Genomic DNA, 13956 nt, shown 5'->3' with positions numbered 1-13956 from the left:
ATATGTGTGTAGCAGATTATGAGAGAAAGTATGTGGGATTACTCAGGTTTACGGGCATGTGGCAGAATAGAGAGTATTAGGCTCAGATGTTTCTAATGGGACTTCGCTCGAGCTTACGCCACTATTTAGTGTCTTGGCGTTTTCACTCTAAACGGAAGGTCGTCGATGCCTCCATATCACAAGAGACCGAGGCAACTATGTTTCAGAAAGGAAAGGAAGGGAATGCTAGAGGAGGACAGGCCGAAGATAAAGCCAAGGGGAAGAGGCCATTTTTAGGATCCGGAGGACCCAAGTAGCACAGATTTTGAGGCACTTGTTTTCACTGCCACAAGTTTGGACACAGAGCCGCAGTGTGCCGCAGTGTGCCAGCGGAGGCCAGCAGGGTAAGAATTAGGGTCAATAATAGCAGAACCGTGGACAGGGCCGAGGCCATGGCCAACAACTAAGATTAGAGCCAATGCCAATATTTTTGAGGATGGAGGGGCCTGCAGCGCAGATCAGAGCCATCCAGGAGATTCCTCAAGCACAGATAGTCTAGTATACCACAGAGCCTTCAGCGCAACAGCCTACAGCTTCGAGTAGAGTATTTGTAGTCGTATCGCATGATCATCATGCAAGTGGGGCCGTTGTGAAAGGTACGTTCCTTGTGAAATCGTTTCCAGCCCGTATCTTGTTTGATTCCATAGTTTCACATTATTTCATCTCCTATGCTTTCATGATTAGACTTCAGCTTGTAGTATAGCCTATGGATATTCCTCTATTAGTTTCTACTTCTTTAGGAGATGTGTCCCTCTTAGAGAGTATCTATAGGGGATGCATTATCAGTCTAGATGAGCCTGAGTTCATTGTTGATTTGATCGTCCTGCATATGACCGAGTTCGACGTGATTCTTGGTATGGATTGGTTATCATCCTACCACGTCAGTATCGACTGTTTTAGGAAGATAGTTAGTTTGCGATCGTCTTATGTGACCGTGTTAGTCGTAGCAACCTCACAGGGTAACCAATTTGCAGAGTTATTTCTGGCATACATTGAGGAGATGATGTTTCGAGATCAGGGTGCTGATTTGTGCAAGACTAGAGTCGTCTCAGAGTATCAGGATGTCTTTCAGGACATACCTGGATGACCTCCATTGGGAGAGATTGAGTTCTGCATCGAGTTGTAGCAGGGCATAGCATCGATCTCCCGTGCACCTTACCGTATGACACCTGCTGAGATGAGGGAGCTACAGATTTAGTTAGATGAGCTTTTATCTCAGAGTTTTATTCGTTGGAGTCATTATCCATAGGGCCGACTCTTCCTCCGACTCTACGCCTGATTCTGAGTACGCGAGGTGGACTGATAGCCTGCACATGTAAGAACCGCAGGAGTACGAAGCTAATTTCCCCAGTGGTACCTCCGACGGTCAAGTCAGCCAATGAGCTTGAGGAGGGTTTTTTGAGAGGTCCCTGGGCCATTGAGGTCCTTGCAAGGGGTTCCTCCTATTAAATTTTCTCTTTATTTAAAAAAGAAGATTCAGAGCTTTTTTTCAAGAAGTACCAGAAAAGAAGCCTCCCTTTTTTTACCTTATTTCCCTCCTTTTGTAGCCCATCGCCTCTAAGAGTTTGACCCTTAGACTTTGACTATGCATAGGAGGCGGTTAAAGGGTGAGCTGGAGGCTGAGTCATCTTTCTCCTTTCAAGTGTTGGCTGGCGATTGGAAGGGAAGTCATTCGAATACAGGAGAGAGATGTCCTCTCAGTATCCTAGATTTGATAGATGAGGCAGGGCAGAGGATAGGGCCGCTGCTCGGTCGTCCTTCCCTCTCCAGATGGCGGTTGGTGATTAAAGGGGAAGTCATTCGAGCCCAGAAAAACATCATGGTGATCCCAGAGAAGTGACTTGGGAGTAGAGTAAGCGGCTTGTGCAGGGGATTTGTCAGAGCAGAGATCTTGATAGGACTGATCAATACTATTGCGTTGATTGATATCTGAGGTGAGCTTAGCTAGATCATATCCCCTTAGTTGAGGCGAGTCGGTTCGTGAGTTGTCTTTGTGATTTCTCGACTCGGCACAGCCGAGTGAGACTCGGGTCGAGTGTATAGTCGAGACATCTGCTTGGGGAGTCGTATTGTTTATGAAGGACCGACCAGTCCCACACTTCAAGTTGGTAATGATGACCCTTGGTCAAAAGTGCCTCGTTTGCTTGACTGGCTGAAAGACTTGCCCTTGGCTAGGCTTTTGAGCCTCTAAGCTGGTTTGGACCATGGATTTTTCTTAGCATATGCAGATAATCTTTCGATATCTTCATCTTTAGATGGTAAATTACCATAACAGTTGACCCCTTTCATTCGGAGTTGACTTTAGTCGGGTCCGAGTGAAATAAGTATGAGTTTGCTCGGGGTGCTGAGACTTTTTGGCCAGTTGATCATGGTTGGAGACTTGGTGTGGGATTTGCTAACCACCAATCTTTTGTAGATTGATGCTGTCGGTTTTGGGAATCAATTTTTTAGAGAAAATGAGGCGTCATAGATAAAGTAAATGGCGCCTCTCTTGCTAATTTATTGGCGTGAGTTACAAGCGATGGTTGGCATTTCGATCAATCCGTTCTGATTTTCAAAGTGAATCTTCCTTGGTTGTTCTAAGGCTGTGACTTTTGGGCTCTGTATGTTTATTTAAAGGCTTATAAATAGTTCCTGGTGCTATTTTAAAAGAACACTCTTTACCAGGAAAATTTCTCTTCGTCGATCCTTCCTTTGACTCCTTAAGAGATTTTAGCATGGCTTTTCCTGAGAATGACCGTGAGAAGAAACTCATGGTCTTGTTCTTGTCTAGGTCGAAGATGACTTTGGATGAGGTAACTTGGTTGCATAATGAGTATGACATTCCTCGAGCGATGACTATAGGGGCACCTGACAATCTTACTTTGGTGCATATGCATGGGGAGGATCGAGTGCCTCTCTATTGGGCGCACTTGCAGTGTGGATTGCGCTTGCCGCTGCATCCCTTTGTAAGGGAAGTTTTTACGGCTTTGGGGGTTTCCCCCTACCAGTTCCATCCCTACACAATCTATATCTTGATGGCGTTTAGAGACGTCTGCGCCGAGGCAGAAGTGTTACCCAGCATCAGTTTGCTTGGGCACGTGGTTAGTGTGGGGTCTGCTGAGGGCAACCCACACTATTTTTTCCACTATCGTGGTGATTTTCGCTTGGACGTCGATCTCCCAGAGTTAGACGAAGAATGGAAGAGGTTCTTCATCTGGGTGTTTGGTGCCGACAACATACTATCCTAGTTGGGTTGGCCCGAGGTGCAGGATAATGTGTTGGAGCTAAGGGCCCTTAGTGATCTCGAGTCTGGAGATCTTGAGAAGCTCCGGTGTCACCTTCATTTTCGAAGGACAAAGCTCCAGGTAGAGAGGAGTTTCCTGAGATGGGGTGGTGCTCCTTGTCTTCCTCCGACTCTGAAGTGACAATCCTTCCTCCACTAATGGAGGTCTATAAAAGAGGGGCCGACTCAGAGGAGTCGAGTTCTTCCAGGAGGCCTTTGAAGAAAATGAGGAAGGACTCTAGGGATAGTGGTGCTGAGCCTTAGAAATTTTTTTGTAAGCCTTGTTAGGCCTTTTGAAGAATGTACAAAACTCCTTTTTGAATGAGAAACGATTTCTTCTGTCACTCCCAAGCAAAGTCACGACAAGTTTTTGGTAAAAAAGATTCACAAAAGATCGAGACAATGAAATAGTTGTTCTCTTTTATTGATCTCTCTACAGGCAAAAAAGATTCACAAAAGTTGACCGAATTTTATTGGTATATTCACTGGAAACCCTCACAAGACTACAACTCGTCCACTAGGGTAACCTAGGGGTTTAAAGGCTTGTTGTATGTGCTAAATACAACTACGATTTCTGCGAAAGTGAGTTAAGATTTTTATCTTTCTCTTTCAATTTCCTTTCTTGCTAGAGGACTAGCAAAAGTTTAGGTGTGGAGGGTATTTGATAATCATATTTTTATTATAATTTTATACCCTCATTATCAATGTTACATGAATAGATATACTACTAATAATTGTTTTTATCTTAATTTACAGGTCAATGAAGAAATAATGAATAAAAGCCCAAAAGACTCTAACTTTCTCATTTTGTAACCTTTTATTAAAGCCCAGGGTCATGCCAAGAAGCTTATAGATGCCGGAGAAAATAAAAATCTAATATGAAAAGAAATCATATTAAAGATTGTTGGCCACAAAGAAACAACGATGTATTCCAAATCTAGAAGGTGAAAGTTAACATATAATATATGGAAATCGCCTATCTTGATAAGACGAAACTATCTGTCAAGTCAGATTTTTGATATAAGTATCAATACTAGTATCGATAACAGTATCGATACCAGTATCGAAACCGGTATCGATACCAGTATCGATATCTACATCGATACGGGTATCGATGCCTGTATTGATACTAGTATTGATATAAATGTGCGGTTATAATTTAAAGGCTGGAATTAGTTAACTTGGGAAGCAAGTTTAGTCCAAGGGTTCTCATTCATTATTGGAGGCTATAATAGAGGTAGAAAGTAAGGGGTAAGGGTGTGAAATATTTTATAAAAACTCCTTTTGGAGAGGAGGGTTACTCTTAATTGAAAAGACCTTCCAAATTGTATCTTTTTATTACAATTAATAAAAAATAGTTTTATCTCTTCATATTTTTATTTTCTTCTCTTTGTTTGATAATGACAATGAAGGTAAGATGAAGATGAAGATCAAGAGGAAGGTTTGCTATCACTTTGAGGCTAGAACCCTCTTGGGATGTAAATTTTTACTTTGTTAATAAATTTATTTTTTACTTTTTTCTTACTTAAATAGCCAAGAGGCTAGAACCCTCTTGCCTTAGATTTATTTTCATGCTTAATAGAGTAGATTTACTTTCATATCTTTACTTTCTTACTTTAAATTCTTGCATTTATTTCTTACAATTTATTTTATAATTTTGATTTTATTTTCTTGTATTATTCACTTTAAGACTAAAACCCTCTTGGGATTAGTTTTCCTTTCTTTGGTTGGCCTTGAGGCTAGAACCTTCTAGGGAATTGCCTTTTTTTAAAGGCATGGAACTAGTACTTGTGGAAACTCCATAAATTGCATGAAACTAGCTAGTGGATTCAATTTTAGATTCCTCATATCTCTAATTAAATTCTCCATCTTTTACTTTTTTTATTTTCCTCTTTATTCTTGATTTTCTCTCATGTGTTTCTCGATTTTATTTCTTTCATATTTCTTTCTTCCCTTTTGTTAGTTTTTTTTACATTTATACTTTATCACATCCACTCTTTATCTCTCCACTCTCAATCTCATATTGTTTTTATTTACATATAATCTCTCTCTCTCTCTCTCTCTCTCTCTCTCTCTCTCTCTCTCTTGTTAGGTCTCATGTTTATGAGCCTATTGTCTAATTTTTTGATGATTAACAAATAATTCCTAACATTGTTTGTCGAGTGTTTGTATTTGCTTGTTAAGAATTCAACACAAATATCCTCAGTTGGAGGTTAGATGGAATTGAACTTAACGACGACATCCAGGATGTTGGAGGAAATCGTAATGAAGTCATCACAATTCAAGTCAAGATTCATCATCGCTTCATTCGCAACCAAGATAAGCTATAGGAATTATACTTTGTGTATTATGCCTTGAGCTCAATTTTTATATACACGTATTTATCGTAATATGAGTGTTTTTGAGAAAATATCGAGTCTTTGGATTATTGACTTAACAATAATATTTTATATCTTTTACCAAGTCTATTAATCCATTCAAAAGTTTTTCCAAACGTGTTTGAAATCATTTTGTCAAAATCAATTATTTAAACGAACTGGTATTTTTTTGAGATTTGGCAAAATAATGAGTTTGAAATTACCCTAGAGTGGGGTGAATAGGTTTTTTGCTAATCTAATCTGATATTAGTGCCAATTTAAAAACTTATTAACAATTATCCTCACAATAGAGATATACAATAAGTTATATGCAATGATAAATAAGGGTTTGCAATATGACAATAGGCGATAAACAATATGCACAAGATATAAGAGAAAAATATGCCAATGCCAAACACAAACACAAGAAAATGATCATGGAGTTCAGTCACTCTTCACCTACATCTTTGTTCCTCACCTTCGAGAAGAATCTCCACTATCACAACCGGTTTTTAATGTTCACTGAAAATGTTCACAGTTAGTTTTCAATGCTTACTGATAAACGTTTACAACACTTACACTTGCAATCACACAATACACCCTCTAAGTATTAGCCTAGTAGTGTCAACTTTCTCAAGTGCTTAGATTTACAACCTCTCCCTAGGCTTTACTACTGATGCCACTCCTCTTGGAATCGACTCCTCTCTCACTGCACACTTCTCTCGGTGTACTTGTGTATTACAATGTATTCACTCAACAAATAAGCTCAAATTCAATTTGTTTTGTTCTCTAACAATATGAGAATTCAATTAAGCTCACACTCAAAGTATCACTCACAACAACCTAATTATATAGTGTATGAAATACTAAAAGCTCAATAGGTGGTGTGTGTGATCAATGAGTAATAATAAAAACTAAACTCAATATAAAATCTAGCTTAATAAAATGAATAATCAAAAATTATATATATATATAAAGCTAGAAATTGAGTTTAACAAAACTTCTCTGAAAATCAAGAGTGGGAGAGATGTAGAATGAAGCCCAAACACGAAAAGAATAATCTCCTCCTCTTGTGAAAACTTCTTCACATAAACGAACTTGAAAACAACACTTAAATACATTTAAACCCTTGTAAACTTGTTTTAAAACTGTTTTTTATCAGTTCAGAAGTTAGAGGGAATGTGGTATATATAGGTTCATGAAACAAGTCCCAAGAACCAAGAAAATCTAAGCAAAAAAATAAAAAACCTAAAAATCACGCAAACTAAAAACTAGCCGTTATAGTACTATCAATCAACTAATATTGTTCATCAGTCAACTGATGAGCTGACCGTTACAGGCCGCTCATCTCCTATTGGTCGACTAATGAACTCATCAGTTGATTGATAGCCTACATCGGTCGGCTAATGGTTCATTAGTTGACTGAGCAGAAACTATCTGCTATTCCAGCGCGTTTCATCGGTCGACTGACATTGTTCATCAGACGACTGATAACGTGCACAGGGAATTTAATGAACAGTAAAAATGAATTTTGAACCCCTTCAAAAAATAGCAAATAAATTTAAAAAATTATAAAACTTTGGAAAATATTTATAAACATGAAAATAAATATGTACAAAAAGAAGTTTTCAAATTGCATTTCCTATTTGTGAAAACTCATCATTTTGTAAAATAGTCCAAAACATAAAAACTCAATACACTTGAAATTTTGACAAACAAACTTGCATATTCATTTTGAATGGATTAATGGACTTAGGAAAAGATGTAACATGATGTAATCGAGTCCTTAATCAATAAACATATAATTTTGCAAATAAACATGATTTCATTGATTTTAAACTTGTTAATTAATGAAATCATTTTAAGCACATATAAACATGAAACAAATATGTGTGTATGTAATTATATACATGTGTTTCATATTTATATAGCTAAACACATTATTTTCCAAAATAAAATCGATAAATAGAAAACTAGTATATATATATATATATATATATATATATATATATATATATATATATATATATATATATATATATATATATATATATATATATATTAATATAATATATATATTATATATATATATATATATATATCATATATATATAGATATATATATATTATATTATATTATATGAGAAATCATGGTATGCTAGGTACCAAGCACAATTCTTGCTGCTGGTAGTGAGGCTGGCACAATCCCCTCCACTCATATCAAATGGGGGATCACATTCACCAATGATTATGAGTCGATGGGTATGCAACCATTGAATGAGTTGGAGGATTAATGCCACCTCCACTACCAAGCCACACACTTTTTATGCTTGGGCTACCAAGCATACACCATGATTTCTATATATATATATATATATATATATATATATATATATATTAATAGTATATATTATATATATCTTATATATATATATATTATATATATATAATATATATATATATATATAGAGAGAGAGAGAGATGAGAGAGAGAGAGAGAGAGAGAAAACTGTAGAACACTGCCCCGTGCACCGGTGCCAAAGGCCTACCTGGTTTTTCTGAAAAATTCCACACCGCGATTCTCAAAAACGGACGCTCTCTCTCTCTCCTCTCTAACTCTCAGATCCCAAATTTGGAGAATCCCTCTTCCTCTCCCATTCAATCTCAAAAAACTCAGTTCTCCTCCCCAATTCCAACGAGATCCAGTTCTTCAACACTCCTCGTTCGACTCTCTCCTATCGGAGCTCCAGGCCCCCCGCCACGTGGCGCGCAGTTCTTCAACAACCTGCGTTCGATTCCCCAATTTGTCCAAGCCCCCACTTGCTCGTCGGTTTTTTCCGCCGCCACGAGAACCAGTGCGCCGCCACCAGCCACGACCTCCTCCTCCACGCGATCCAGTCCCCCGCGACGAATCCCTACTCCCTCGCTCGATCTCTCACACGCCGCCACGAGATCCTCCTATCGGAACTCCAGTGCTCCACCACGAGATCCTCCTCCACGAGTGCTTAGTCGTAGCTGCTCAAGCGTTTAGTCCGTCGCTGCTTGTGTCTCCGTTGACGCCGCTGAAACTCATCAAGGTATCACATTTTCAGGTAATTATTCTATAGCTAAAGGTCTCCTGATTTTGTTATTTTAACCTGATGAAATTGAACCTATTAATTTTTTAGGTTGAACTCATCTAATTTCATCGTGCATGTTATAATATGGTAGTTCTCTTGAGATAATGGCTCAACTCAGCAGCATTATTGTTTGTAACTCATATAACCTCATCAAAAAATTTTAGGGCCATATATGTTATAATAAGATATTTGTCTGTGATTTAAAAAATATATATATTTGACTTGTAATATGGAGGTTCCCCAAGTTGTGAGATACATTGTCTTCAAAAACATAAATAAATAAATAAGAACAGGAAAAAAAAGAATTTTCATGGTGGAATTATATTGTTTAAGTGTTAAAAAAGAAGTAATTAGGTAGATGATCAAGTTAGCAAGGGCATATTGTCTTAAGCAATTCATTTACTATTAATGTCTAATACTACACTGAAAATGAGTACTAGAAAAATTACTAACAATGTTTGATATCAGACTGAGAATGAGTAAAGAAGGAAAAAAGAAGTATGAGTTAACATGATTTTATCATGAAATTTCCACTATATAGTCGTAACTAGTTGATATTCACTTGTCTTTTTTCCATTGATAATCTTTTTTCAAGGCACAAATTTCCAGGTGATATAATGGCAAGAAAGAGTTTTTATGTTGTAAAGAGAGGTCGACGTTGTGGTATTTTTGAAAATTGGGAGGAATGTAAATCTCAAGTTGATAGATTCCCAAATGCCTCCTACAAAGGGTATGCAACGTATGAAGAGGCTTTGAGTGAATGGGAGAAGCACTTAAGCTCGCGTGATTCAGCATCCAGCTCAAGGCATGTGCAGCCACATGTTTGTGTTCAAGAACAAATGTTTCTAGAGGGGCATAATCTTCTTGAGGACAAGGGAAAACCTGGGAAAACTGCTATTAAGTACATCTATGTTTTTGTATTAGGTTCAGTGTTTACAAGTTTAATATTTCTAGTATGTATCGTTGCAATATTTGTTGGTTTCTCTATTAGGGAAAACATGTGATGTGATTCGTGTATGATTCTTCAATGTGAGGATCAGCTTGCACAACTTGGGTCATTTTGTACTTAGTTTGTACACAATTTTGAGCGTTTTTGTGGTCAGTTTGTATCATGATTTGTGCGCAGTTCTACTCAATTTTGACCTTTTGTTTGATTTCTAGAACTGAATTATTCTATGCTTGGTTTGTACTTAATATTTCTAGAGTTTGTACATCTTATGTGCGGGCTTAGGCTTTTGATTTATTTGTATTTGTGGGATTTGGTGTTGTTAACCTGAATGTGTTGCTGCATTGGAGAGTTTGTTGCCAATGCAGTCAGTATTTTCATATAAGATTAATGGTGTTGTATTTGTGGGATTTGGTGTTGTTAAGCTGAATGTGTTGCTGCATTTGGCTTAGGCTTTTGATTTATTTTCATATTGCTATATTTCCATCTACAACAGCAGAGATCAATGGAACTGATCTGTCATGGAAAAATAGAAGAAGCTCTGGAGTTTGCTCAGGGGGAGCTTGCACATAAGATTAATGGGTAAAGAAAATGTAATTTGCTTCTGTTACTTCAATCTAATTCGTGTCATTGTGTGTTGTGTGGTTCTCATTTCGTTCAAAACCAGGATTTCATTTACTAGGCAATCATAATCACCAACAGACCTCCAGAATTTCATACAGAATTTCATTGCTATAATGTAAATGTAATTTGCTTCTGTAAATGTAATTTGCTTCTGTTACATCAATCTAATTCAGCCCACAAAGCACGACAAATACTAGGCAATCATAATCATCAACAGACCTCCAGAATTTCATACAGAATTTCATACAGATACATTCCCTCAGAGTTTGGAGCTGATGTAGATACATACCAATTGAACTTCAAACAAAGTACAATAAGAATTGTTTGGCTGAAAAGCACAACAAATGCTAGGCAATCTTTGACTAAGGCAAGATTATCAAACGAAATTCTTACAAAATGCTCAACAAGTTTTTAAATGTGCAATCTACCCATCTTCTTCCAACAATAGCATGGCATCTACTGAAGCAGCACCCTTCGGCTTGTTTGCAGATTTCTTTTTACTCTTGCCTACAAAAAAGAAAATACGGGGATGAACACAGGTAAAATAATCATACATAAATAATGTAAGTTTCCCTCTTTAGCATTTGCAAACAATAGCTATATATGACTATCTTGCTACAGTGATCAAGGAGTGCCAGTGAATAAACAATACAGGTAAAGAAGCAATAATGCTGAAAAATCAAAGTATGAAACTGGCAATTTTTAAAAATTAAATAGTGAAGAAAATGATCAGTAACGTGCATGATATAGGACCAAAATCAGACATTACAATGATAAATTTAGATAGCGAGTAAAACAAAATAGGCATTGCAATGATAAATAACTAACTTAGCAACTAGATGATTAACAATCAATGACCAGGGAAATCAGACCACATCAAGCAATAATAAATGGACAAACCACAATAATCACTTTGCTCTAGTGTAAAGAGATCTTTAAATAATCAGATATTGTGCATGATATAGGACAATTCTATACTTGAAATAAACTAAACATATAAGAAATTCACAAAAAAGCTACATATGAAAAAAAAAGTAATTGTACCTTAGCAAATTGACTTTACAACTAGTTCTATAATGCCCGAGTTCCCCACATCTGCTACATATACGCTTCTTCCTCTCTTTTTTTTCTTGTGCTTGTTCTAAGCCTGACTGAATTCTAGTGGCATTGCGTGGACGACCTTTAGTCCTTGCAGATTTTTCAGGATCACGAACTGTAATTTGAGGAATGTGCTCCATTGTATGTGAAATGGGTGCGGAAATCTGAGGATTATCTTCTGTTTCTCTAACTTCTTCTTCAAGTGATTCTATGAATGTTGTTAACACATTATCTAATTTTTGCATCCTCTCTTCTGAATCAAATGCAAGCTCGAGAGCATTATTGAATTTTGCTCTTAAAGCCCAAGATTTCAACAAATTAATCTTCTTTTCACAGCTTGTGAGGTTTCTTCCAAATACAATATTGCCAACCCCAATATTACGATGTCGAGCATGTATAGTCCAATGGTGTAGGATGTAATGGTCGGGTAATGAAGAAATTTGGCTAGCCATCATTAGCGACAATATATGTCTACACGGGTAATGAAGAAATTTGGCTAGCCATCATTAGCGACAATATATGTCTACATACAACACCATTAGTTTCAAACAAAGCACAAGAACAAACGACAATATATGTCTACATACAACACCATTAGTTTCAAACAAAGCACAAGAACAAATGAATTGCATCTTGCTGGATTCTTCATAAGTAACCACCTCCCATTTTGCTCTATCTGCAAACTTACAAATCTGGTATTCAATAATATCCCCATCTTTGCTCAATTCTTCACAAAACTCTGTACCAAATCCTTTGAATTCAGTTTGAACACATCAAACATGTTGCGTGTATACATTTCTCCAGCTTGGACCTCAATCGGATGTCCAAGGAGCATGACAGGCTTTGTGTTAAGACTCTTAAAATCTTCATGAGCTTCACTTAAGCGACGATGAGTTAATGCTTTTTCATATTGTAATACAAACTCGTGTAATTGAGTCTGTGAGTTAACATACCCATCAAAAAATGCATTAATACTTTCACTTCTTTGGCTCGATCTCATTCCAGCAAAAAAAAGTGTCCTTCAAATAACATGACACCCAATGTTCTCGATATTTGTAAACAGTTTGCAACCATCCATCCCCTTCTTCATTTATATCAAAATTCTCCTTCATCTCTAGCCAATATCTTTCACACTGTTCAATTGAAGAACTATTACACCATAAGCCCCAATACCTTTGAAACTGTTCACCATAACGAGAAACCAAAGTAGGCAAATGATCAGTAATGTGTTTTTGCATGTGCCAAAAACAATAACGATGTCTTGTCATTGGAAATACGGAGTGAATAGCATTACACATGGCTCTATCCTGATCTGTTATAATAGCACTTTGTTCAACCCCATGCATGCATTTCAGCCATTCTTGAAATAACCACACAAAGGTATCTTCTTGTTCATCAGCTAATAATGCACAACCAAGTAAAGTGGACTGTCTATGATGATTCACACCAGTAAATGGAGCAAATGGAAGACTGAACTTATTAGTTCTGTATGTCACATCAAACACAACAACATCACTGAATTGTAAATAAGACGCTCTTGATCTTCCGTCAGCCCAGAAAACACTCCTCATTTGTCCACTACTATCCACTTCAATTGCAAAATAGAATTCTGGATCATTCGCTGTCATACTCTGAAAATGTCGAATGATAGATATGCATTCATGGCCAATATTGTTGACTCTCTGGTATCTGATGTGATCAATACACTTTTTTGGTGTCACTAATTCGCCTTCTCTTCCATTGGTTGCATTAATGACGCAAGAAATAGTGGATGGAGGCATACCTTCTTCTTGCAGACTCTCAATAAGTTTTTTACAACTTTGAGTTTTATGAATTTGTTGGTGTGATCTGTGCATCTTTGCTTTGTCTAGACTACTCAACACATGATTTGTATGTTCGTCAACAAACCCCGTGACCTCCCACGATTTGTCCTCCAATACTTTAACTCTCATCATTGCCTTACATCCCACTCGGGTCTCTCGCCGAAAAGGCATCTCCATCTTGTCTCTATTAGATCTATAGCCCTCCTTATCACAAACAAACTTTCTGTCTACCACTTCTCTAGTCTTGCGAGAGTAATTCACACTGCTCTTCCTTATTCCAAAACCCATCAACAATGCGTAATGGTTATAATAGTTATAAGCTTCTTCATAAGTATTAAATTTCATTCCGAGTAGTGGCTTAGGAGCATTTTCTGTACTGGCACTTGATTCTCCCATTTCAAACACCTTTTTTGCTGTAAAAGAGATGCATGGATTCATCAAGAAACAACTATAAAATACCCAAATATCAAATTCAGTTTAAACTCTCAAAGGGGGCTTATTTGATAGTTTTAAACTCAAATAGGTTTATCATGATATTTTATTTTATAAACTGATGGTATATTTCTCCCAATTCACAAAGCTTACCATAGGAACTCATTTGAAGTAACTGATATGAATGGGGATACTACATTACAGTTCCAATGATATGTAGACTAATTTAAAAATATAAAATTCCAAGTGACAAA

General features: G+C 37.0%; 1 protein-coding gene across 1 annotated transcript; it reads right to left on the bottom strand.

Annotated features, from left to right (window-relative positions):
- Window positions 12425-13666, bottom strand: LOC109831062 (protein FAR1-RELATED SEQUENCE 5-like). The gene has a single exon (XM_020398400.1). It carries the CDS (start codon window positions 13664-13666, stop codon window positions 12425-12427), a length of 1242 nt encoding a protein of 413 aa, XP_020253989.1.

The sequence above is a fragment of the Asparagus officinalis genome, chromosome 2, assembly GCF_001876935.1.
Source record: "Asparagus officinalis chromosome 2, Aspof.V1, whole genome shotgun sequence".
Taxonomy (NCBI): domain Eukaryota; kingdom Viridiplantae; phylum Streptophyta; class Magnoliopsida; order Asparagales; family Asparagaceae; genus Asparagus; species Asparagus officinalis.
The sequence above is the reverse complement of the archived record's forward strand: the minus strand, read 5'-3'. Positions and strand labels throughout refer to the sequence as shown.

Bases quoted from the DNA above. Each gene is read 5' to 3' on its own strand.
- LOC109831062 (XM_020398400.1), bottom strand. From the start codon at position 13,666: ATGGGAGAATCAAGTGCCAGTACAGAAAATGCTCCTAAGCCACTACTC.